Source organism: Hyla sarda, chromosome 12 (assembly GCF_029499605.1).
Source record: "Hyla sarda isolate aHylSar1 chromosome 12, aHylSar1.hap1, whole genome shotgun sequence".
Lineage (NCBI taxonomy): Eukaryota > Metazoa > Chordata > Amphibia > Anura > Hylidae > Hyla > Hyla sarda.
In genome coordinates this window covers 59,874,228-59,899,093 of record NC_079200.1, presented here as the reverse complement: position 1 = coordinate 59,899,093, position 24,866 = coordinate 59,874,228, and the positions used below count along the sequence as shown (strand labels likewise).

At 42.5% G+C, this 24,866-nt stretch overlaps 1 protein-coding gene across 4 annotated transcripts in view; it reads right to left on the bottom strand.

Annotated features, from left to right (window-relative positions):
- CDH4 (cadherin 4) overlaps nucleotides 1–24,866 on the bottom strand; it is a 471,037-nt gene that overhangs the window by 46,999 nt on the left and 399,172 nt on the right. For all 4 annotated transcript variants that reach the window (XM_056548614.1, XM_056548613.1, XM_056548615.1 and 1 more), the window contains one exon: nucleotides 20,951–21,123. In XM_056548614.1, coding sequence (XP_056404589.1) covers nucleotides 20,951–21,123 — 173 coding nt within the window. The remainder of the gene's footprint in view (nucleotides 1–20,950; nucleotides 21,124–24,866) is intronic.

The following is a 24,866-nucleotide window of genomic DNA, read 5'->3' as shown; positions in this document are numbered from 1 at the left end:
CAGAAAGTTAAACAGATTTGTAAATTACTTCTATTAAAAAATCCTAATCCTTTCAGTACTTATGAGCTGCTGAAGTTGAGTTGTTCTTTTCTGTCTAAGTGCTCTCTGATGACACGTGTCTCGGGAACCGCCCAGTTTAGAAGCAAATCCCCATAGCAAACCTCTTCTACTCTGTGCAGTTCCCGAGACAAGCAGAGATGTCAGCAGAGAGCACTGTTGCCAGACAGAAAATAACAACTCAACTTCAGCAGCTGATAATTATTGAAAGGATTAAGATTTTTTAATAGAAGTAATTTACAAATTTGTTTAACTTTCTGGAGCCAGTAGATATAATAAAGAAATAAAATAAAATAAAAACTTTTTTCCTGGAATACCCCTTTAATAGGGGGCAGCCTGCATGTTCAGTGGTTAGCAAGTACTACCGTGCTGACAACTTATCCCCTATCTAAAGGATAGGGGATAAGTTGCCTGATCGCACGGGTTCCCGCCGCTGGGGACCCCCGTGATCTCGCACGCAGCAGCCCGCTCTCATCAGGCTCCAAAGCGAACATCCGCTCCGGGTCTGAAGACGGGGCCGGTGATCGTGACGTCACAGCTCCGCCCCCTCAATGCAAGCCTATGTCTCGCCCCCTGCCCCATAGACTTACATTGCGGGGGCGGATCGTGACGTCACATGGGGGCGGAGCCGTGACATCACTATACTCCGGCCCCGTGATCGGCAGTCATCAGACCCGGAGTGATGTTCGCTCCGGGGCCTGATGAGAGCGGGGTGCTGTATGCGAGATCGCGGGGGTCCCCAGCGGCGGGACCCCATGCGATCAGGCAACTTATCTCCTATCCTTTAGATAGGGGATAAGTTGTCAGCACGGTAGTACCCCTTTAAATCCCACCAAGGACATCTGCAAAAAGTTTGTGTGTTCGCCCAGTGTTTGCTCCCACATGCCAAAACATACTCATAGGTGAATTTAGATTGTGAGCCCCAATGGGGACTATTTGAGTGTACAGCGCTGCGAGATCTGTATGTGCTATATAAATAAAGAATTATTATTATGTTATGACAGTCTACAGCAGGCAAAAGCTAATAGCTGACAGTACATGCTAGGACTTGTGGTTTGGCAGATAGAAGCAAAAACATTTCAGACCATTGCTTTAGCCGCAGCACAGAACATGTTCTCCCTTCTTGTCACCTATGCATCCAGATAATTCTATCCAGACATGAAGGATCTGTTTAGCATCACTGCGGTTATCAGAAGAGGGTAAATATAGTTTGATGCACAATTTCCACTTATTTACTTTGCCATCTGAGTCCCACGAAAGGTTACGCTGGCTGATAATTGTATGCGGATCCAATCAGGCTAAATACCCGCTCTGCAGCTACGAAAACAAAGACGTGTCTTCGTGGTGTTCGCAGCGTGAATGCCACCACCCAAATCAGAATCTGATGAATAAATTAATTAAAGCAGATAATGGTCGATAATGATTTTCATTAGCGGGAGAAGCGAGACCTGGTCCTCCGTACCTTTGTGATGATTAGGATCTGACACAGCGTGCCACTGCTGAATACAAGTGTCATCTATGGGAGTTCGGGGGCAAAATGAAAAATAAAAAATCAGCAATGTAAAAAGTAGGGACAAGAGGATCTTACGGGAGGAAGCAGAAAGCCCCTTATGTGAAAAGAGAACAGGATTGCACTCACCATCCAAGGAATCTTTATTAGATATCAGACATGACAAGCAAGGTGTGCAGGTGTGGAGGCGGGGGACGTGAACCGGAACAGACTGTTTCGCACACTTGCGACGCTTCTTCCAGCCGGTATACCGGCTGGAAGAAGCATCGCAAGTGCGCGAAACGGTCTGTTCCGGTTCACTTCCCCCGCCTCCACACCTGCACACCTTGTTTGTCATGTCTGATATCTAATAAAGATTAGTTGGATGGTGAGTGTAATCCTGTTCTCTTTTCACCTTTGGACATTTGCTATTTTGGATATATGCACCACCGCTACCCACGATATACCCGAGGTTCTCCACGCTCACCACTTTTATTCATGGTCGGCTCACCTGAGTCCTAATTCTGTTAGTGCCGGACCATCTGTTCTTACCCATTGAGAAAGCCCTTTATGTTGTGTCAGCAGATCAGGCCTTTGTCCTGCGGATATACTGATGAGGTCGGAGAGGAGCTTGTACATTGTAATAAGTGTCTGCATCCCTTCCTCTCTCCCAGTATGATAATTCATTAAACTGGATCACAGCCTGCACTGAACCCATCACCTTCCTGTGCAAATGGCCGTCTCCTCCGAAGCTTCGCGACACCTTTAATGTCAGCGAAAGACACATCGGCAAGACTCTTCCGTCTCTTTTGAGGATTAAGTTACAGAAGATGTACCTTTTATATAAAAATCTATCAAAGTGAGAAAGATGAATTCATTTAGTGAAGCAGAACAGCAGCGGGGGTGGGGACACCTTTCCGGGGGCACCTCTACATCCCAATGGTTTGTGATGTTTCAGCCAAAAAGTATTTTAAGTTTTCGCACCTGTGTGCGGTGGATTAAAGCTGGTTGTAATGCATCCATTATGACAGTACTCCCCAACCTGTGGCTCTCCAGCTGTTGTAAATCCACAAGCCCCATCATGAGGTTTAAAACACAGATGTATATGAAAAATGGCCTGATAAGAGAGGCTGCTTTTTCACTTTCTGGGGCTGGCGCTGTGCTAACTCAGATCTGATCCTCTGGTACCACTGATTAAACTTTAAGATGACCTGTGACCTTTCCTGTCTTGTCTGTTGACGTTCAATTCCAATCAAATAACAATTCTGGAAAATGTTATAGCCCTTAGTTGTGCCATTCTTTTGTTATTCCTCCCAGAAATATACAACTTAAAGGGGTATTCCGGGCAAAAATATTTTATCCCCTATCCAAAGGATAGGGAATAAGGTGTCTGATCGCGGGGGGGGGGGGGGGGGCCCGCTGCTGAGATCCCCCGCAATCTCCCTGCAGCACCCACATTCTATGCGGGTGCTGAAGCTCCAGTCTCGGAAACCTCCAGGTTTCCGGGACTGGGGACGTGATGTCACGCCACGCCCCCTCCATTCATGTCTATGGGAGTGGGCGTGATGGCCGTCACACCCCCTCCCATAGACATGAATGGAGGGGGCGTGGCGTGACATCACGTCCCCAGTCCCGGAAACCCGGAGGTTTTCGAAACTAGAGACGCAGTCCGCGCATAGAATGTGGGTGCTGCAGGGAAATGGCGGGGGGTCTCAGCAGTGGGCCCCCCGCGATCAGACACCTTATTCCCTATCCTTTGGATAGGAGATAAAATGTTTTTGCCTGGAATACCCCTTTAATAGCCAACTGGGTGTTACCACTTGGGGGCATGTCCTTACACTGCCTGATACTATCCAATCACAATGCCAGGATAGGGACACACTGTCAACTAGTAACACTCAGTTGGCCATTAGTCATTCATTTACAGGAGGGATAACAGAGGAATGAAACATCACAGAGCTAGGAGCTTTACAAAAAAAAAAAAAAACTTCTTTATTGAGGTTATCCCAAAATTATACAGTAAGTTATCTGCGCTGCATGGCTAGATTTAAAGGGGTACTCCGCTGGAAAACATTTTTTTTTAAATCAACTGGTGCCAGATAGTTAAAGAGATCTATAAATGACTTCTATTTAAAAATCTTAATCCTTCCAGTACTTATCAGCTGCTCTTTACTACAGAGGAAGTTATATAGTTCTTTTCTGTCTGACCACAGTGCTCTCTGCTGACACCTTTGTCCATTTTAGGGACTGTTCAGAGTAGGAGTAAACCCCATAGCAAACTTCTCCTGCTCTGGACAGTTCTTGACATTGACAGTGGTGTCAGCAGGGAGCACTGTGCTCAGACAGAAAAGAAATTCAAAAAGAAAATAACTTCCTCTGGAACATACAGCAGCTGATAAGTACTGAAAGGATTAAGATTTTTTTTTTTATAGAAGTAATTTACAAATCTGTTTAACTTTCTGGCATCAGTTGAAAAAACAAACATTTTTTTTTTTCAGTGGAGTACCCCTTTAAGCTATCTTTGAAGGAAACCTGTCATCATGCTTCCTGAACCAAGAGTTATTAGGGAGGTCTATCAATTAAAGGCCTTAATTGATAGATCTTTCCTTGTTTGGGTATAGAAAAAGATCTATACATCAAGGCTGATGGGGCAGGGAAAAGCCACTGGGGACTGCCTCCATGACTTATGGTCCAGGCAGCATGAAAGTGGTAAAGGTTCCCTTTAAGATAGTATTTTTTTCTATTATAGAGACACCCTATTACTCCTATTACTACAATAAAAAATTTAACATTTTTGCATTATTCTTTTTAAGTTGTATCTGATAACTATAACACATTGGGCAGTCATACCTTGACGATTTTTACTTTCATGGTGTTTATTCTGAACTCTTCACATTGTATAATATACAAACTTAATTTGCTGTTTTTGGGGGAATGATCCGCTATGTGGATGAAATATGAAATATACACAAGTACAGAAAAAAACCTTAAAATCCATTTGGTGACATTTTGACAGCTTGACAGAGGATATTTTAAGTCCTTGAGCTGAAGACAAAAAGTTTTTCTTTCTCTCGCCAGGTCGTAATCACAGCATTTAGGAATGACAAGACATCTGATGTGCTATAACTAGAGATGAGTGAATTTTTGAAAAATTAGATTCGGCTGACTCGCCAACTTTTTGGAAAAAATTCGAATCGATCAGAATAAATTCACGGCAAATCAAAATAATAAAGTGTGTGTGTGTGTTTTTAACTTTTTTCTTTATTTTTTACATTATTTTTTGTAGTACTACTACTCCCAGCATGGAACAGACTGTTCCATGATGGAAGTAGTAAGTAGTACCTGTTCTGACACCCGTTGTGATCCTCCTATTTAATGTATAGGTTCGGGCGGCTGGCTGCTCTTCTGCGCGATCCTGCACTATGTTCTGCGATGTAAAGTTCTTCACATCACAGATTCATATTTCCCGCAGAGAGCTGTGATTGGCCAAATAGTTCCAGCCAATCACAACTCTCTGCGGGAAATATGAATAATAGGTATGTATAATGTATAGGTATATACATATATATATATATATATACATGGCAGTGTAGGGGACCAGAGAAGAGCGGCCGTGCCCTGCATCTATACATTATACAGGACGATTGCAGTGGGTGTCAGGAGTGACACCCGCTGTGATCTTTCCTTTGCTGCAGGTACTACTGCTGCCAATGGACACTGTTTATTCTTTTTTAGTAGAAAACTCACCACCCACATATAAGAATAAGGGACCTATGCGCTGGGACCTGTGTGTCAATTAAAGCTGCTACAAAGCAGCAAAAGGTATGCTTGAACTGTAATTTCTAACAACTTTGTCATTCTGGGGCTAGTTTATGGGGGTTAAAATCTGTGACAATTGCGCTTTAACAGCAGGTACTACTGCTCCCAGCATGGAGCACACTCAGCTCCATACTGGGAGCTGTAGTACGTGCATTAATAGACAGATCGCAGCTAGTGTCACACAACAAGCGCTCGATCTCCATGGGTGGCATAATGCAGTAGCAGAATGAACTGGCCGCGCGCATCGCATCACAGCTGTGCACTCTAGGAAGACAGGAGAATTGGCGGCCGGCTCATTCCGCTACTGCATTACACCGCCCATAGGGCCTTAGGGACCGAGTGCTTGCTGTGGCCGCCCGCATCACATCACTGCTGGGCACAGGAGAACGGGCACTGTTTATGCACCACCCGCATATAAGAAGAATAAGGGGCCTATGCGCTGGGACCTGTATGTCAATCACACAGGGGTCCCAGCGCTGACATACAGGGGATATACAGCTGTTGCTGACTTTAATAAAAAGCATTTTTTTTAACGTGATTAAAGCTGCTAGAAAGCAGCAAAAGGTAGTGTATGCTTGAACTGTAATTTTAACAACTTTGTCATCCTAGGGCTAGTTTATGGGGGTTGAAATCTGTGACAGCTGCACTTTAAGGAAAGATCACCTGGGTGTCACTTCTGACACCCGTTGTGATCCTCCTGTATAATGTGTAGATGTGGCCATTCACTCTTCTATGGTCCCCTGCGCTGCCGTATATATACAGTGACCCCCCCGACCTACGATGGCCCCGACATATGATCAAATCGACATACGATGGCCTCTCAGAGGCCATCGCATGTCGATGTCAGCATCGACATACAATGCTTTTTTATGTCGGGGCCATCGCATTAAGTGCTATCCGGCAGTGCCAAATGCTTAAGCTGCTGCCGGATAGCAGCTTAATATTCCCCGTGTGGTGCGGTAAGTATTACTTACCCCTCCACGATGCTCCGGGGTGCCCTCCGGGTCCAGCGCTGGTCTTCCGGTGTCTTCTCGGCCCTCTCCGATGACGTCAATACGCTGCTGCGCACGTCATCCAATAGGAATGGCGTACGCAGTGGCGTAATGACGTCGCTACGCAGGCCCAATAAGGCCTTGCGGAAGACTGCAGAGGACCGGAGAAGACAGCAGAGGACCGGAGAAGACAGCGGAGGACCGGAGAAGACAGCGGAGGACCAGAGAAGACAGCGGAGAGCCCAGCGGAGGCCCGGGTTCACCATCGGGAGCGGCGGGGACACCATCGCGAGCGGCGGGGACAGGTGAATACAGCTTCCTGTACTTTATATTTCACGAATCTCTCAACATACGATGGATTCGACAAACGATGGCTCATTTGGAACGAATTACCATCGTATGTTGAGGGACCACTGTACACCTATTCATATTTCCCGCAGAGAGCTGTGATTGGCCAGATGGTTCCAGCCAATCTCAACTCTCTGTGGGAAATATGAATAGGTGTATATATATGTCAGTGCAGGGGACCATAGAAGAGCTATACATTATACAGGAGAATCACAATGGGTGTCAGAAGTTAATCAGGTGAAAAAAATGCTTTTTTTTAAAGTCAGCAACAGTCGGATATCCCCTGTATGTCAGCGCTGGGACCGCTGTGTGATTGACACACAGGTCCCAGCGCATAGGCCCCTTATTCTTCTTATATGCGGGTGGCACATAATCAGTGCTCATTCTCCTGTGCCCAGCAGTGATGCGATGTGGGCGGCCACAGCAAGTGCTCGGTCCCTAAGGCCCTGTGCGTGGCGTAAATGCAGTAGCGGAATGAGCCAGCCGCCCATTCTCCTATCTTCCTAGAGTGTACAGCGGTGATGCGATGCGTACGGCCAGCTCATTCTGCTACTGCATTATGCCGCCCATGGGGATCGAGCGCTTGCTGTGAGAGCTGGCCGCCCGCATCGCATCACCGCTGTGCACAGGAGAATGGACACTGTTTATTCTTTTACAGTAGAAAACTCGCCATCCACATATAAGAATAAGGGGCCTATGCGCTGGGACCTGAGTGTCAATCACACAGCGGTCCCAGCGCTGACATACAGGGAATCCAACTGTTGCTGACTGTCATAAAATCATTTTTAGCCCGATTAAGCTGCTAGAAAACAGCAAAAGGTATGCTTGAACTTTAATTTCTAACAACTTTGTTATCCTGGGGCTAGTTTATGGGGGTTAAAATCCGTGACAGTTGCGCTTTAACTGCAGGTACTACTGCTCCCAACATGGAGCACACTCAGCTCCATGCTGTGAGTTGTAGCACCTGCATTAATAGAAAGATCGCAACAGGTGTCAGAAGTGACACTCGCTGCGATCTGTCTATGAGTGCGCTCCATGTTAGGAGCAGTAGTACCTGCAGTTAAGGACAGATCACAGCGGGTGTCACTCCTGACACCCACTGTGATCATACTGTATAATGTATAGATGAGGGTTATGGACGCTCTTTTCTGGTCCCCTGCACTGCCGTATATACATAAATTTATTATGTATACATATCTATTATTCATATTTCAAGCAGAAAGTTGTGATTGGCTGGAATCACTTGGCCTCTCTGCGGGAAATATGAATCTGTGATGTGAAGAACTTTACATCTCAGAAAATAGTGCAGGATCGTGCAGAAGACCGGCCGGACGCCTGCATCTATATATTATATAGGAGAATCGCAACGGCTGTCAGACCCAGGGAGATCTGTCTATTAGTACAGGTACTACTACTCCCATCAGGGAACAGTCTTAAGGTACTACCTAAAAAACTTAAAAAATAAAGAAAAAAAAGTAACAAAAGTTAACACACACACATATTACTAATAAAAAGTTTAACAAAATGAATTCTAAAAAAGATTATTTTTACATTTAAATGGCCACTTTCTACATTTTTATTATTGTCGGCTACCTTTTTAGGTCCCTGCCACCCCCATTGGTGCCTGTTTAAAAATAAATTAAAATTTAGTTATAGACAATAAAAATGTTGTTAAATACACTTTTTTTTTTACTGCAAAAACTCAGTGGAATCTTAGCCTTAGAGTAATAACAAAATGGAGCGAATGAAGAAATTCATTATTTTGAATCGAGTGGAAATTCGGATTCGGTCAGAATAGAATTTTTCATAAAATTCGGAATTAAATCCTGTTTAACGTATACAAAGAAATGTATATGATACAAAGAATAACTGGAACACAATAGAGCCTTTTAGAGCTTTTTACAGGTGCATTCACACCAAGTTTTGTGCCTCTGTGGCACGGATTTGGTAGAAGAAGCTTAAAGGGGTACTCCAGTGCTTAGACATCTTATCCCCTATCCAAAGTATAGGGGATAAGATGCCTGATCGCGGGGGTCTCGCCACTGGGGACCCCCGTGATCTTGCACGCCGCACCCTGTTAGAATCAGTCCCCGGAGCGTGTTTGCTCCGGGTTTGATTACTGTCTATCACGGGGATGGAGCATTGTGACGTCACGCTCCGCCCCCTCAATGCAAGCCTATGGGAGGGGGCGTGACAGCTCCGGGGACTGATTCTAATGGGGTGCGGCGTGCAAGATCACGGGGGTCCCCAGCGGCGGGACCCCCGTGATCTGGCATCTTATCCCCTATCCTTTGGATAGGGGATAAGATGTCTAAGCGCCGAAGTACCCCTTCAAAAAATTGTGGATCCTATTCAATCTAATGGTTTGAAGGAAGTCACCTACAGATTGCCGTCAGGTCATTGTTCCGGCAGGAATATGTCAGAATATGTCTCCTGCTGGATCCATGCCAAGTAGGCACAAAACGTAGTGTAAATGCCCCTTAAACTGGCATATAAGGATCATAACTCATAATTCAACAAAAAAACTAAACTCAGTGTTAAAGCGTCCGGAAGCTACAGTAATCGACTTTGAATGAATTTATAAGGAACAAGTGGCAAGTGACGCTCTGTATCTAATACCATAATAATTTCCATTAGCATGAATCCGGTCTGTACAATGGTAACCACAGGTAGTGCAGTATAAACTTGAAGTATATACACTTGGCATATGATTTTTTTTTCCATTTTCCGGAGCTGCTCATTTATCTGCTGACAATTAGTCCATAAACAACCCAATTAGTAAAGATCTTGAGATGAATGAGGCTGAGGTGAGGACGCCGAGGTCTGCACTTCCTAGAAGAGGTGCTCCACACCACTAATAGTAGAGTCTCCTGACATTTGTAATTAAGAACAAATGCGACATTTCCATCGCTCTCCATAATTAGACGTCTACCAGTTATAGAACGTCATGGTTTTCCTGAGTTTTCAGCTTTTTTAAAAATCTTCTCATCACATGAAAGGGACTCCAAGAGGGAATGATCATAATACGATATTGAGACACGTTAACCAGTCTATATGCTTGGGTGTGATAAGTAACAGCTTGGCAAACCCTAGTTAATTTTCTTCTATGTCCTAACATATTTGGTCAATACATTGATATATGTGCGGTCACCAGGGGTACTGTTTCACTGCAAAACATCACTATTAATCCTCATTTACAGCATAGTAAACTATTCTTTGCAGCCCCGTAAAAATAAAGTTTATGTTCAGGAAATAGACCGAATGTAGTGTAAGGTCAATGGGGGGTATTTATGAAGCCTTTTACTCTGGTTTTCTTGGGTAAAGTTTTTTTGCGACTATTTGTGCGACTTTTCATTTACGTGTGTTCTTGTTTTCTGCTGTGGTAGACGTGTTTTGAGTTATGTTTTTGCAGTGGTCAAGGATTTATGATGTACGACTTTTTAGTTTGTCGCAAAGTTAGGCGCAACTGTGCCAACTTAGGCAGAAATCTACACCGGTCCTGACTTGGTTTACAAACTGACTGTAGACAGCATTAATAAAAAGTCACACATTTGTGGCACGGGTTAAAAAGTCACACAAAAAGTCGCAGAGGGGGCAGCATACAAAGTGGAGCACTGAAGTAAGAAATGTGATCAGAGCCATATTTATAACATGCCTTGCACCGTGTAATACATTTGGAGCAGGTACACAGTTTCCGCCACATGAATTAATGAAGTAAAAATACCTTCACCTACACCACTTTTCATATGCATCCCCCAAATCTGTACAACTTTATTATTATACCATAATAGTGGCATGGGGGAGATTTATCAAAACCTGTCCAGAGGAAAAGTTGCCCAGTTGCCCATAGCAACCAATCAGATCGCTTCTTTCATTTTTAACAAGGTCTCTGAAAATTGAAAGAAGCAATCTGATTGGTTGCTATGGGCAACTCAGCATCTTTTCCTCTGGACAGGTTTTGATAAATCTCCCCCTATACCGAGTTGCCCACAGCAACCAATCAGATCGCTTTTTTCATTTTTAACAAGGTCTCTGAAAACTGAAAGAAGCGATCTGATTGGTTGCTATGGGCAACTCAGCATCTTTTCCTCTGGACAGGTTTTGATAAATCTCCCCCATAGTGTCCATCCCATATTAGGCTCTGTTCACATCTCGTTTTTGGCCACATTGGAAGTATACACCAAGTGTGTTTGATTGTTGGAAGCCTCTAGCATGTGCTATTGTATAAGTGTGTAGCAGCATACATTGACCAATCATTTTAGTTATATAATAAAAAAAACATACCAAGAATAATAAAAAATGTTACTTTGTCAAACTGTTTAGACTTTTTTTTTGTCTAAATTTGTCGCATGAATTGTTGCAGCAGGCTGACCGTGTGACTTTTCTGCGACTTTTCTTTTAGAACTCTTCCAAACCCTTACTGGAAGGTGTCCTCATATAGAGCACTTTGTGCAGTGGTCAGTGATTTATCGAGTGCAACTTTTGTGAGAATGTTGCACGTTTGGCGCCAAGCCCATCATTTACACGCTAACTCTGGCTAACTCCTATCAAACCTAAAAAGTTATCTAAACTGGCAGCATGGCTTGCCACACAACAAATTCATCAAGTGCCGTCTGCCACTTGATGAATCTGTTGCACACACGCCAAACCCGCCGTGAATTTTTTTAACGAAAATAGAGCGGACAGTAGGACACTCTTAATAATTTCCCCCCAGTAACTGTAAAAGGCGATGCTTTTCTATACAGTGGGCTCCACTATGTGGAGCTCCGTCGGCAGTTCTGTCAAGTTTAGTGGAGAAAAAAATATGGCACTACTTTTTTCTCCGCTAAACTCTTGTTAAATTACTGGATCACTGACGGACCCCTTGCTAGGGAATGGGGTCCGTGGGAACCCGGCAGTAGCTGTTTGCATCCGACCCGTTTCATGGTCTGTTTTGCTCACCAAAAAATAAAGAGCCAAACGGACCTTGTATGGGTCAGATGCAAATGACAATGTGAACCTAGCCTCATATGTATGTCATCACCTATATATGTATTAGGTAGCTGCATAAATTAATTTGCATAAATTACTACCTGTCAGCAACACATAGGAAGGTAATAACATAAAAAGTATAGGTCTGGAATCCATGAACAAGGCTGATATATGGCGTATCATTTCATCAGAAAATGTTAGTTTGTTGGGATTCATCATTTAATCAGAAAATTTAAATCCACAGTGTCTATGAATTAGACAACAATACAGAAACTTTAGGCAAAACTAAAGGTGAGAAATGTTGAAAGGTTCATACAAGACTTACTGCGCTGCTGCTGGCATCCTAATATGGGTTCTCAGAAAAGGGGCTATAAACTCCCCTTTTCCGATACCCCCAAGATCATTGTGTTACATATTTATGGTCAGATGTATATGTACACTATGCATTTCAATGATCTGCTAAAGGGGCATTCCAGCTTTATACATCTCATCCCCTATCCAAATGATAGGGGATAAGATGTATGATTGCAGGGGTCCCACCACTGGGGACCCCCACCATCTCGGTGCAGCCCCACGGCCGTCACGCCCCCTCCCGTAGACAAGAATGGAGGGGACGTGGCGTGACGTCACTAGGGGGTGTGGTCATGACGTCACATCCCCATCTCGGAGGCAGCGCCAGGCACAGAATGCTAGGGCCTGCACCCAGCGGCGGGACCCCTGCAATCATACATCTTATCACCTATCGTTTGGATGTATATAGCCGGAATACCCCTTTAAAGGATATGGGCATCTAGCCCAACTAGTAAGTTAGCAAACAGTCAAAAAATTCTCTTAACATTTTGTGTATACAGCTTTGCAGACCTATGTGACAGAATAAATACAGGCTATAAACCTTTTGTGTAGTCTGATTGTTCAATCATATTCCTTTCCATCTGTTTCCTACTTATTTCTAGTATATGGAAGATTTACAAGAAGGAGGGGAATGATGGAAGGGAGTGTGAATGCAAGAAGAGGCAAGGACAGATTAATCTGTTACCACAGATCTACATATCTACTCAGAAGCTGTATACACAAAATAATTTTTTTTTTCTTCACCTAGGGATTTATGCAACAGCTACATGGCCATCTTGGCCTTGTGACATGTGTCACAGTTCAAAATCAATGTGTTACAATGTCATGTATGGCAACTTAAGAAAGTGGATGTGGTTATCTTACGATGCACAAGTTGCCACAACCTAAAGGACAACAGTAATGGTCATGGTTGTGGCAACATATAGGTGGCAACACAACCACATCCACTTTCATCCAGCTGCACAACACCCGTGGGTTTTAGCATTTAAAAAAAACTGCAAGTAAACCAATGCAGGATGCGCTTCTGGCTGTGGTAAGTCGAAACGTGGCCAAATCTACTTTTTTAAGCTTGGATGTAACAATGTGACATGGTCATCTTTCCCCCGAAACATGTCACAAGGCCAACTCACCAAAGAGGCTTAGTCCTATCTTGTCATACTTGGGCCGGGAAGGAATTTTTCACCTAGTGTGGGACAATTGGCATCTGCCTACCTGGGATCCATGCCTTTTCTATAACAACACAACAGTATTATTGGTTGGACTTAATAGACCAATGGCTGTTTTCATCCTTATCATCTACATAACTATGCAAGATGCAGTACAACAATAAAGAATTGGTTCCGAAGATGTCTGCATCAGTACCTTAGCCAATTCCATGTATGCTTCTAGACTATAGTTTGCTATGGTAACAGTACAGAGTGTGACAAAATATAAAAGCAAAATAAAATAAGCATAAGAAATAAGATTGTTTCCTGCATCTTTGTTGTTGGGATGTTTTTATACATAGAGTACATACACAAGGAATGAGGAGTTTTCTGCGACCTTATTGTTGCAAGGCGACCTTGGGTGACCTGAATTGATGGTCAGGCGAGTGTCGTGAGTGGCAGGCTGTATCTGAACAAAAATAGGTGCCACTCTGATCAATAAGGTAGATGCCTACATCCCAAAGCGAAGCGCCGGTTATCAGCTGGGGGCACAGACAATAATAGGCATTCTATCTCACACGCACCACGTTCCCAGCTGAATGAGCATGATTCTTTGTTCAAAGTGACAGTCTGCAATCCTCTGCTCTAACAGGCCCCTTTTCTTTCGCAGTCTCCTGTGCATGATGTAATTTGGAGATTGGGATGTGCGAACCGGCGCCCCATTGGTCTTTCCCTCCTGCTGTCATCTCTCTGAAGTCTCTGACAAGAACGCTCTTCTCATTCTCCTGACAGTGCTACATACAGTGATCTGATCAGAAAGACGTCCTGGAGGAAAGCGTCATCCTTTTCTAGAGCTCTGCTGTCTTCAGAACAGTAATAGGTCTCATCGTATGGCGGCATCAAGCAATAGTCCCGGGCCTAATAAGCACGTATTGATCCGCCGTGAAACAATTATCAGAGGCTGATGCCTTTCTCTGCTCAATAGTAACAGTAAAACTATTCATTGTTGGTGTTGATTTGTTCTGTGAGCGCTCGGCATTTGGTTACCGCTGTGTATTCATTTACTTTACATAGATTTTATGAGGTTCTTAAAATATGCATCAGAACACAAGATAAGAGTGTAGGAAGAATGTGCAAACCAAGAGAGTGCCCTCCAATGGGAAAACTGAAAATAAACACAATAATTGGAATAACCATCAGAGTTACTGTATTAGTGCTATGTACCAGCTCTAAGTGGTGAGAAGCCATTATAAAGGTGCTAATGTTAACCTATGGAGGCTTTCACGGGGGGGGGGGGGGTGTCAAAGGATACTGAAACATTGCATCTGTCTACAGAAATCCATATGATTATGTAAACGGAAGTTCAAAAGCAAACCGCAGCTGCAAGATAGTTTTCAAGGTAAGGGGAACGCCTGGGACATCTTACACAATCGTGTAGCATGTATAATCTTACGTCCATAATATGTATACAAGTCCCAGCCTAACTGTGGAGCCTGATAAACCCAAAACAATATATATTGGGTGATAAAAAATGTGGTCTTGCCGGGACTTGCATTTGTAATATGGACGGGAAAAAAAAATACATTACAAATCATAAATAGACTACACTTGTCCAAGTTTTTTTTCTGCAGTGGGCCACTACATCAGAAATCTATGGGAACCTATTTTTCCCCATTTCTCAAAAAAGAAAAAAAAAACAACAACAATTAATCAATAATTAAAGGGGTACTCTGGTGAAAACCTTTTTTCTTTTAAATCAACTGGTGCCAGAAAGTTAAACAGATTTGTAAATTACTTCTATTAAAAAATCTTAATCCTTCCTGTACTTATTAGCTGCTGAATACTACAGAGGAAATTCTTTTCTTTTTGGAATTCTCTCTGATGACATCACGAGCACAGTGCTCTTTGCTGACGTCATAATAATAATAATAATAACTCTTTATTTATTGTTGTCCTTAGCAGGCTTTGAACCCACGGCCCTAGCACTGCAAGGCAGCAGTGCTAACCACTGAGCCACCATGTTGCCCTTTGCATACATCAGCTATGCACGGTTGCTAAAATGGACAGAGATGTCAGCAGAGAGCACAGTGCTCGAGATGTCATCAGTGTTCCAAAAAGAAAGGAATTTCCTCTGTAGCATTCAGCAGCTAATAAGTACTGGAAGGATTAAGATTTTTTAATAGAAATTATTTACAAATCTGTTTACATTTCTGGCACCAGTTGATTTAAAAGAAAAAAGGTTTTCACCGGAGTACCCTTTTAATATGTACCCCAAAATGGGTTTGTTAAAAAGATAATTTGTTTTGGGGAAAAAAACACATACTGCCACATATTTGACATGTATGTATCAGTATTACTGTAATAATAACAAGCCATAGAAGAAGGTTTGAATTTTGTAAAATTTAAAATGCAAAAAGTGATGGTGAAATTGCTTGCTTTCCCCTAATTGCCACAAATATAACCAATGACCAAATATGACCAATGACGGAATTAAAAGTTAATAAAAATGAAGTTTTACGTACCCCTAAATGGTGGCAAAAATTTTTTTACTTTGTCACATGAAAGACAAGCCGTCATACAGGGGACAGTGCTAAACTACTTACACAACTCCCAGAGAGTTACGCAAAATCCTTAAAACAGCTGTTGGCAGTTTTGGGCTTTCTGACCACCTTTTTCGAGGTTGGTGGGAACTGGTGGACCCTTGTTCTCAGAGGTTGGGTCTGCATCTATCAGACATCCTATGGATATGCCATAAATGTGGAAATGGTAATAGTGTCTGCTGTAATGGCTAAAGCAAATGACCAGAGCAAGCAGGAGATTTCAGCTCTCACACCAGTAGAATTGTGCATGCAGCTCTGGAGTATAGTTGTAGTATAGCTGTGAAATGCATCTACAATGTAACTTTTTCGACTTTTTATGCAGATTAATATTTTATCTAGGTCCAGTCAGGAAAATTATTAGGGGAATCAAAAAGTGGAGGTGTGGCTTTGGGACTGTTTGGTCCTGAAGGTATTCTGGTCCTCTGTATTACAGAGGATCTGGGATGTTTTTGAAACTGAAATACCAGAAGACCCCAAGATATGTCTATTGGGATATATGGATGGTATACGGCTAGGACAAAATTATAGAACAGAATTTTATACATTGCTAGAAAAATGATTGCTAAACATTGGAAAAGTCAAAAAGCCCCATCTGTTAAAGGGGTACTCCGGCGCTAAGACATCTTATCCCCTATTCAAAGGATAGGGGATAAGATGCCTGATCGCGGGGGTCCCGCCACTGGTGACCCCCATGATCTTCCACGTCGCACCCTGTTAGAATCAGCCCCCTGAGCGTGATCGCTCCGGGTCTGATTACTGGTGATCACAGGGACGGAGCATAGTGACGTCACGGCTCTGCCCCCGTGTGATGTCATGCCCCAACCCCTCAATGCAAGCCAATGGAGGGGGCGTGACAGCTGTGGGAACTGGTGGACCCTTGTTCTCAGAGGTTGGGTCTGCATCTATCAGACATCCTATGGATATGCCATAAATGTGGAAATGGTAATAGTGTCTGCTGTAATGGCTAAAGCAAATGACCAGAGCAAGCAGGAGATTTCAGCTCTCACACCAGTAGAATTGTGCATGCAGCTCTGGAGTATAGTTGTAGTATAGCTGTGAAATGCATCTACAATGTAACTTTTTTGACTTTTTATGCAGATTAATATTTTATCTAGGTCCAGTCAGGAAAATTATTAGGGGAATCAAAAAGTGGAGGTGTGGCTTTGGGACTGTTTGGTCCTGAAGGTATTCTGGTCCTCTGTATTACAGAGGATCTGGGATGTTTTTGAAACTGAAATACCAGAAGACACCAAGATATGTCTATTGGGGTATATGGATGGTATATGGCTAGGACAAAATTATAGAACAGAATTTTATACATTGCTAGAAAAATGATTGCTAAACATTGGAAAAGTCAAAAAGCCCCATCTGTTAAAGGGGTACTCTGGCGCTAAGACATCTTATCCCCTATACAAAGGATAGGGGATAAGATGCCTGATCGCGGGGGTCCCGCCACTGGTGACCCCCATTTTCTTCCACGTCGCACCCTGTTAGAATCAGCCCCCTGAGCGTGATCGCTCCGGGTCTGATTACTGGTGATCACAGGGACGGAGCATAGTGACGTCACGGCTCTGCCCCCGTGTGATGTCATGCCCCAACCCCTCAATGCAAGCCAATGGAGGGGGCGTGACAGCTGTCACGCCCCCTCCATAGGCTTGCATTGGGGGGGTGGGGTGTGACGTCACACGGGCGGAGCCGTGATGTCACTATGCTCCGTCCCCGTGATCGCCAGTAATCAGACCCGGAGCGAGCACGCTCTGGGGGCTGATTCTAATGGGGTGCGGCATGGAAGATCACGGGGGACCCCTGCGATCAGGCATCTTATCCCCTATCCTTAGCGCCCTTTAAAGAACTTTGGGCAAATGTAAACCTCTTAATTAAGAATGAAGAAAATAATCTTTGTAAAGGATTTATTATTACTTGAGATTTATGCTTTGCTGTCTTTTTTTTCCTTTTTTGTGTAATTGGATATTTTGAATAAAAAATATTAATAACAAAAAAAAAGTGGAGGTGTGGCCTATACCATCCAATCAGATAACATGATTACATTATGGTTGGTTGTCTCCTATTGTGTGTCTAATGTTTACATTCTCTGACCAACAATCCTGGAGTAAAGGTAACAGTAATCCAGATGATTTAACCCTTTCCAGGCAGCCCATGAACATGATGCAAATTGTTAAACGTCAGTTTTCTTGTTCAGCAACCAATAATATCAGCACAAGGCAGAGAGTCGCTTTTGTTTTTGGGCTTTTTTAATTTACGATTTTGTTGACGCCAATTGTCGCGGCGGTGGCAGCGGTTGGATTTGCACTTGGCTTGGATTTATCAATCCCGGCCCAGTGCACACATTCCCTTCAGATTTGCCACACGGCTTATAAGCTAATGAGCTTTGCATACATTACACAGGTAATTTGTAAATGCTGATTACCAGCGAGCACGGGTAAAGATATCGGGGTAGATTTCTGGGGAGATGGAGAGAAGCATTCAAAACAGAGGAAAATCCTAATGCACAAGATACAGAGGATATCACTTGTATCACGCTTTAGGAAAAAAAAAATCTTTTCTATTCATTTATGCAATGAGGAAGCAAGATGAACATTATCTGGGCTCGGAGGCAGGGATTTCACAGGGGATCATTTCGGCAGACATTAAACACAGCGCTATAGATAAAACTTTATTGTTCTGTTTGGTTTTGTGACAGTCCTAGCATAGCATCACAAAAGGCAGGTCTGTCAGGAAGCAGTACGACTACCGGCGCAATCTGTCCAGATTTACTACATTACATAATATCATTCCTAGATAATGAAACTCATCCAGACACACAGTTCATGAATAAGTTATAAAGCGCTGATTAACCTGTTATGGACCACCCGCTAAACATTTACAGCCTGAAACCTGTGCCATTGTAAACTTACGGCACGGGTTTAAACTGGCTGCCAGAATGACTACAAAGCCTAATGTTGCGTGCCCAACACGACCCAGGTGAGAAGACAGAAAAGGTGCTCACTGCTTATTCAGTAATTATAAACCATAAATATAAAAAGTTGCCGTAATAAATAATAGTGCTGTAACGATAGTCCCGACCCAGTTTACTCTAAAATAGACAAGATATATAAAAAAATATAAATAAAAAGTGAATTTTGCTTTAGTTTTTTTAGAAATCGTTTACAGGCTGGAACCAGGGTAAAAAAAAAAAAAAAAACACCCAAAACCTTTATTTATCCCCTAATTTGGTGGCACTCAGGTTTCTCTACCAGAAGTGCTGTGGTGACATACATAGTGCTGTGCATGCAGAAAGATCATGTAGTCCTCTATTAAGCATAATGTATGGGAAATCATTGCACCACTTTTAGGACAGTGGAGCTGTGCAAAATTCAGGAAAAGTAACCCTGGTCCAAGCTTATATAAAACTGCAGGAAATTTCCCCCTTACTAGAATTTAAAAAAAAAATAAATGTTTTAAATTGTAAGCTAAATATTCTGGCAAATAATGTGCAACGAATGTTAAAAAAATTGTAGCCGTTAAACTAAAATATAGAAAAATCGGCAAAACTAATTCTGGTCTTGAACACCCATTAAATACCGAACTGAAAAAAAGTATTTGGTAAATTTCCACCTCTTAACACTATGTCTTGTTTAGGTCCGAAATTCTGTGCTGTTCGGTTTCTGAATATATCTTTAGAGTATGCATATCACAGATTTTCTTGAAGATTATTTTGCACATCTGAATATGCCATTATGGTTCATGCACATAATCTGCTTGTCTCGGGAACTGCACAGAGTAGAAGAGGTTTGCTATGGGGATTTGCTTCTAAACTGGGCGGTTCCCGAGACACGTGTCATCAGAGAGCACTTAGACAGAAAAGAACAACTCAACTTCAGCAGCTCATAAGTACTGAAAGGATTAAGATTTTTTAATAGAAGTAATTTACAAATCTGTTTAACTTTCTGGAGCCAGTTCATATATATATATATAAATGTTTTTTCCTGGATAACCCCTTTAACACTAATGAATGCACCATATTATGAGTGTGTATGAATAATAGGATGCATTTATTAGCATTAAGATAAATATATATTAGAAACTGAAACACTTAAAACTGAAAATGTCATCTTGATTCTTCTATATATATATATCTTTTGCATTTCTGAACCTGGCTGCGCTTTATTTGATATTGACTATACCCCTCCCATTACTGAAATTGCCAAAAAGAGGCAGAGCATGGATGACATTATATTTATCACCCCGAAACATCACAGAGCTGATGGATGTTAGAGACCTTGCACTCCCCCACTTTATGTTCAAGGATACCCCACAGATTATCAATAGGGTTTTGGTCTGAAGACATGCTTGGCCAGTCCATTACCTTTGACATCACATGGGGGCGTAGTCGTGACTTCACGATCCAGGGGGTCCCCAGCAGCGGGACCGCGGCAATCCGACATCTTATCCCCTATCCTTTGGATAGGGGATAAGATGTCTAGGGGCAGAGTACCCCTTTAACTGTTTAAAGGGGTAGTCCGGTGGAATTATTATTATTTTTAAATCAACTGGTGCCAGAAAGTTACACAGATTTGTAAATTACTTCTATTAAAAATCTTAATCCTTCAAGTACTTATTAGCTGCTGAATACTACAGAGGAAATTGTTTTCTTTTTTGAACACAGAGCTCTCTGCTGACATCATCAGCACAGTGCTCTCTGCTGACATCTCTGTCCATTTTAGGAAATTATTTTCTTCCAAAAAGATAATAATTTCCTCTGTAGTATACAGCAGCTAAAAAGTGCTGGAAGGATTATGATTTTTTAATAGAAGTAATTTACAAATCTATTTAACTTTCTAGCACCAGTTGATTTAAAAAAAAAAAAGTACCCCTTTAACCTCCTACAGTAGATGCTGCAGTCAATAGCACCTCCGGAATCTAGGCAAATAGAAAAAAGGTAGTGGCCCCCGCTCTGTCATTCAGTTAGCCACCCCCTCTTCCCCTCCACACACACAACATGATAATCAAAATGTAACCCTGATGTAGTAATACTATTGGCCATATTTACACATTAAGAAAACAAAGTGTGGTTTCATAGCCTTTCAGCAGCTCCATGTTGAAGCCTATAACTCGTGAAGTGTACTGAATGAACATTATTCAGAATACAGCCCTCGTGTCGGAAATAAATGTACTCACCTCTCGATCCAGACCAGCAGCCACTGTATTAATGATTCCAGTCTCACTATGAATTACAAACATGTCCTGGGATGGGCTCTGCGGACTCTGCGTCATTATTCGATACATCACTATTCCATTTGAGGTGGTTTTGTCGTCTGCATCATGCGCAGTCACTGTCATTACATAGGTACCTGGGGGGGAAATACATTTTATATACATCACCAATACAATAAAAGAGTGAAAAATCAATGTGCAATGCAGTTATGATACATTCTAATAAACATTACATATCACGTCACTGTTCACTTTCTGAGGATGGAAATATGTCTTGGTCGTGTGAAACTCATATAGGTGAATGGCTTGTTACAGGATAATGTTATGTCTCCTATCTGTGTTGGTTTCCTCCACGTGCACTGCCCCCCCCACTCTCCAAAAACATACCGAAAGGTTAAAGGGAATTTATATGTGGTGTCCCAGCATGGGAGTGGGTTCTGTCAGGTAAACATTGCCTTAGGTACCTGTTCTGGGCCCCTCTACTCCCTCTAGTATTCTATAATATTGCACTGTGTTGTGCTGTGGTAAATTATGTTACTGTACATTTAAGGAAGCTTTGCAGAGTGAACCAGGGGACCCTGACCCCCCAATGGGAGCCCCCCAACATTGGCCTTTGTGTAGTGTAAGGGGGATGAGCTAGTCAGTCAGTGTTCAGTCTGGTGAGGAGCTGCAGTTCAGTTCAGTGATGTGTGGAGAAGTGAGTGAAGAAGTCAAATCTGCAGCCACGCCAATTTCAGGAGACCCCCTCGCTAAGGTGAAAGTCAAAGCCTAGCGATGAGCATAAAATTCCGGGGGAAAACATTCTCTTCAGTTAGGTGGTCAGTCAGGACCAGGTCTCTCAAATTCATAGTGGGCTGTCAATCTTTAATCTGCAGTTGCAGCAACGCAAGGCGACAGGCTTCCCGGGTTCATTCTGTACTTTCCTTTGCACTAAACCTTGTACTGTGTGGATTTCAACAACTATCCCTGCTACAGTAAAAGATAGTTATCTGTAACCAAGCACTGGTGTCATCATTGTCCCTGCACTTGGCCCAGGAGAGCTATCTCAAATCTTGGACCATATCGGTTAAAGGTGCCATGGCATCACGAATTGACAACTACTCCTTTCACCCCTTGGACACCAAATACATATGGCAAATCCTGTCAATAGACCATCAATGTCTGATCCTCAAGGTGCAGTCATGCAATCACATATTTACATTAAAGAATCACTACAGGAAAAAAAAAACAGCTGTGCAGCATAAGCTATTATTAGAGAATAATGTAGAGGTTTATCTTTATGCATGGGTTTTCAGCCATACTAATTCCTATTTCAGTACAGAAATTATTTTCTTATGCTGCATACATTTCCATTGAATCCTCTGGCTTTCCAGAGAGGGGGTGGCAGTGAGCAGCTAGAAGGGACCTGATAGGTGATTATATCATCCTGTAGTTCACAGGAAGTCAGCTGACCCAGAGCAAACTACTTCTTCTGATACATTAAGCGCTCTGATTTTAAGCACTCTGAGGGTCAGATCAGTGATCACATGACCCATATATATAGTGATGCAATGCATGGATGCTGCTGTACTGGAACAAAACAGATGTCACAGTTGGAAAAATGATGGTGAGCATGCATTATATGTGCATAAAACAACCCTGAAGTGCTTCTTTAAATCCTTCTCTTGGGGTGAGCCGGTTCAACACCTCTTCATTAACTGTATTAAGAGTGAAGGAGCAAATAAGGGACGCGGGATGGCGGCACTTGATACAAGCCGCAGCATGTTTGCCACTGTGCGCTTTAAAGGATTAATTTCACAAGCCTCAAATTACAGCTTCATCTCAGAGCGAGCTCAGCCCCATAATTGGCTTTCTGTTCAAATCACCAAGGCTAAAGATTTAAATTCTTCATATGCAGATGACTTTCAAGTATCGGGCCCCATCTGTGCCGTGCTCACTGGCATTCATCTCCCAGGAGGAGAGTCAAGTGAAGCAGAAAGAGCTGGTCAGTCACAGGGCCACTGAAAGTGACATATGACTCCGGCTACTGGGATTGTACTGGGCAAAGGTGGCTTGGACATTCTGATGCTTGTAGTCCTACAACATCTCAGACTGATAATTCTAAGCAACGGGTTGCAGGTAAAATTAAAGGGGTATTCCAGGCAAAAACTTTTTTTTATATATCAACTGGCTCCGGAAAGTTAAACAGATTTGTAAATTACTTCTATTAAAAAATCTTAATCCTTCCAATAGTTATTAGCTACTGAAGTTTTCTGTCTAACTGCTCAATGATGATGTCACGTCCCGGGAGCTGTGCATGATGGGAAAATATCCCCATAGGAGCTGCACAGCTCCTGGGACATGAGTCATCAGAAAGCAGTTAGACAGAAAACAGCAACTCAACTTCAGAAGCTAATAACTATTGGAAGGATTAAGATTTTTTAATTGAAGTAATTTACAAATCTGTTTAACTTTCCGGAGCCAGTTGATATATATATAAAAAACGTTTTTGCCTGGAATACCCCTTTAACTCACAGCTTGAAGACACAAAAACCTAATGCTAATATCTAGTTGTCAGTTTTATGCTATAAGTATTTGCTATAGGAGAGAAACAAGCAGCACTGGGTGTTATCTACTATGGAATGTAGTATTTTGGTCAATTATTTGTAGCCAAAGCCAGTAGTAGGCACAAAACAAAAGTATAATGGAAAGAGTTGCTTATTTTTCTATACTGATCAAAATACTGGGGGAGATTTATCAAAACCTGTACAGAGGAAAAGTTGCTGAGTTGTCCATAGCAACCAATCAGATCGCTTCTTTCATTTTTGACCGTACAGTTTAATTAACGTTATATTTTTATAGTTTTGACATTTACACACGTGGCTAAACCACATATGTTTATGTTTATTTTTGTTTATTGGAAAAGGGGGGTGATTCAAACTTTTATTAGGGAAGGGGTAAATCACATTTATTAACTTTGATTTTTATTTTTTACACCATTTTTTAGCCCCTGTAGTGGACTACTACATGCAATCTTCTGATTGCATAAACTGTTCAATGCTATGCCATAGCATAGATCAGTGTTATCGGCACTCTGCTGATCCAGTTGATTTCACAGCGGCGGTCCCGAACAGCCTGACTGAGCTGCCGGGAACAGTTTATCTTAATTTTAGTTGCGGTGATCAACTTTGATTGCCATGTCTAAGAGGTTAATGCTGAGCATCACTGCAATCGTTGATGTACGGCATTAGACATGGGTCCTGGTGGCTGATAGCCGCTGGGACCACCCAGCTATGATGCGGGGTCAGCCTGTGAGCCCGTGTCATAGCAGGGGAGCGGGCACAGGGCATACAGGTACGCCCTGTGTCCTTATGAGGTTAATAATCTTGCAACACACTTGGCATGCTACATCCTGAATTAACTAAATGTGACTGACTAGTTTGGCTTTTGGGGCCCCACTTTTCATTTTGCCCAGGACCACATTAAGTCATAAAACCGGCCCTGAAGCCAGCCTAAAGTCTTGTGCCCACAGTATTTCACCATGAAGTCAATGTGGATACTACTTCCCATTGCTTTTATGAGAATCCAGCCAGCTGCCATCTCTCACAGTCCCTCATACACATTCCTGGTCAGAGTATACATTCTTAGGCTTGTTTCACACTGTGTTAGGCAGTGTCCACAGATATAGACATCAGGGGAAGTCCCCAACTTGTATGTCTGATGTATACTTATGATGGATGCAACTTAATGACATCTGTCATACATGGGGTCCCAAAGTAAAAGGACGTATACAGTGCGGTATATATATATATATTTATTTATTTTTTATTTTTTTTGCTGCATCCAGCTTGAAGGGTACTCTGGTGAAAAACTATTTTTATTTTTTAATAAACTGGTGCAA